Here is a 2000-nt window from a genome sequence, read left to right as displayed (position 1 = left end):
TAATGCTTAGTTTTGGTGCATTTCCTTTGTTTATCAACATGAGAATATTAAGCAGAACTGATTGAATTCAAACATTAATTACTCACTCAAAATATGCACAGTGTTGCCTGAACCATCATGTTTTAAATTCACAAATCTATTACCTCTTTCTCTCTCTTTTTTTTTTTTTCTTATACCAGCCATAGAAAAGAACTGTGGTAAAAATGCAACTCTCCTGCCATGTGAACATTTGACTGATGATGAGATGTACTGTTTCCTACCTGAACCACACACCACTGCATCAAGTACGTCCTGCCTGTTTGTTGTTTCTATTTCCTAACAGTTGTCCCTGACCAATTAAAATGACATTCTTTACTGGTTAATATTTTTAATCCTGAAATTAGTAGGATTGCAGGAACATTGTATAATACTATCCCCTCTGCCTATACTGAAGTAGATTATTGTGTAATCTGCTAGATATAGAAGTCAAATCCCCTTCAAATCATACCCTATCACATTAAATAAATTATACACATGCAGGTTTTGGTTAACTGCATCAGGTAGTAATAACCATTGGTGATTACTTAGTATTAACAATCTCACTGCAATTCTTCTGATGGATTACTCTGGGTTCGTTTCACTGGATTATTCATATTTTCAAAAGTGTAAATTTCAAACAATTACAAAGAATTCAGAGACTGGTACATCTTTCAAGTTTTTCTTTTAATTTTACAGTTGGTCACACAGCATAGTATTGGTCACTTTAACCAACTAATTATGCTGTATGACCAACCGTAAAATTAAAAGAAAAATTTGAAAGATGCACCAGTTTGCGTATTCTTTGTAATTGTTAATAAATCGTGTGGTATACACCTATTAGTTTGCCAGTAAAGCATGTCCGTTGGGCATGTAATTAATGAGAGGAACAGAAGATATAAGAATCTTTATTGATCACTACAATCGTTTCAACCTGTCTAGCATCATTTAATGATATTTCTCTTAGAAGATAATTCTGGTATAAACAAATTGTCACAGACTGGCTGTAGACTTTTAAACACCTGGAAGTTGATGACATTTATCTTAATGATAATGTATTATATTAATTAAATAATGTTTGTTCACCCCCACATATTTCTCATTGCTTTCCTTTTCATTTCTATACAGTCTATTGTTGTAGATATCATTTTTGAAATTCCTGATTTTTCTTATATATGTAGTATGTGTGTGTTTGTGAGGGTAGATGTGTCCAAGAAACATTACACTGGTTTGTTAGAGAATGGTTGAGCATCAGGTGGACAGCATAGTTTGCTGAGTTTTATCTATTTCCAAACTGCTGTGACATGCTATCTATTTTTGTTGCAGCCACTGTCTCCAGTAAGACAACAAAGTCACAAACTCCAGCACCTGGTATTATAACCTTTATTATTCTATTATTATTTTTGCAATTAATTATCATCCTGACCTTAGACAAGTTGGTTGCAATGAGCATTGCTGACATTTTCATTATCCATGTTATTATCATTATTAATAATATCAATGTTGTCTTTATTATCATCATCATCTTCACTTTCTATATTGTCATCATTGTTGCTATCTCTAATATTATCTTCATCCTCTTCATCATTATCCTCTTCATTTTCAAGGTCATCATCATTACTATAAACATTATTACTATAAAAACGACCATCACCACCCACCCATAACTAAAAAGTTTAGGCCAGCCTTGCAAGCTTCTAAACAGGGGTTTACCTTGCTAAAATTTGCAACCAAATCCTTCTTAAACTGCTCACTACCAAAACAAACAAACAAAAAAAATCCATCACGAACAATATTTAATGTCTGGAATACTAATCAAAGGATAAGAAGTTGAGTGAGAAAAAGTAAAGATCAATACTGAGATCAACATGAAGCTAAAAATCGATGACTGTGATTTCATGTGAAATAGTTGATAAGAAGATTGGAAATGTATCTGTATTTCTCTCTCTCTCTCTCTTATACACACACACACACACACACACACA

The 2000-nt window shown here is 32.8% G+C and overlaps 1 protein-coding gene across 1 annotated transcript in view; it reads left to right on the top strand.

Moving 5' to 3' along the window:
- Nucleotides 1-2000, top strand: part of LOC106874472 (uncharacterized) — a 55944-nt gene that overhangs the window by 14829 nt on the left and 39115 nt on the right. Inside the window, exons 14-15 of the mRNA XM_052975965.1 lie at nucleotides 180-284; nucleotides 1342-1386. Of these exons, the coding sequence (XP_052831925.1) occupies nucleotides 180-284; nucleotides 1342-1386 (150 nt within the window). The remainder of the gene's footprint in view (nucleotides 1-179; nucleotides 285-1341; nucleotides 1387-2000) is intronic.

The sequence above is a fragment of the Octopus bimaculoides genome, chromosome 23 (assembly GCF_001194135.2).
Source record: "Octopus bimaculoides isolate UCB-OBI-ISO-001 chromosome 23, ASM119413v2, whole genome shotgun sequence".
Lineage (NCBI taxonomy): Eukaryota > Metazoa > Mollusca > Cephalopoda > Octopoda > Octopodidae > Octopus > Octopus bimaculoides.
Note: the sequence above shows the minus strand (reverse complement) of the source record. Positions and strands in the feature narration are given on the sequence as shown.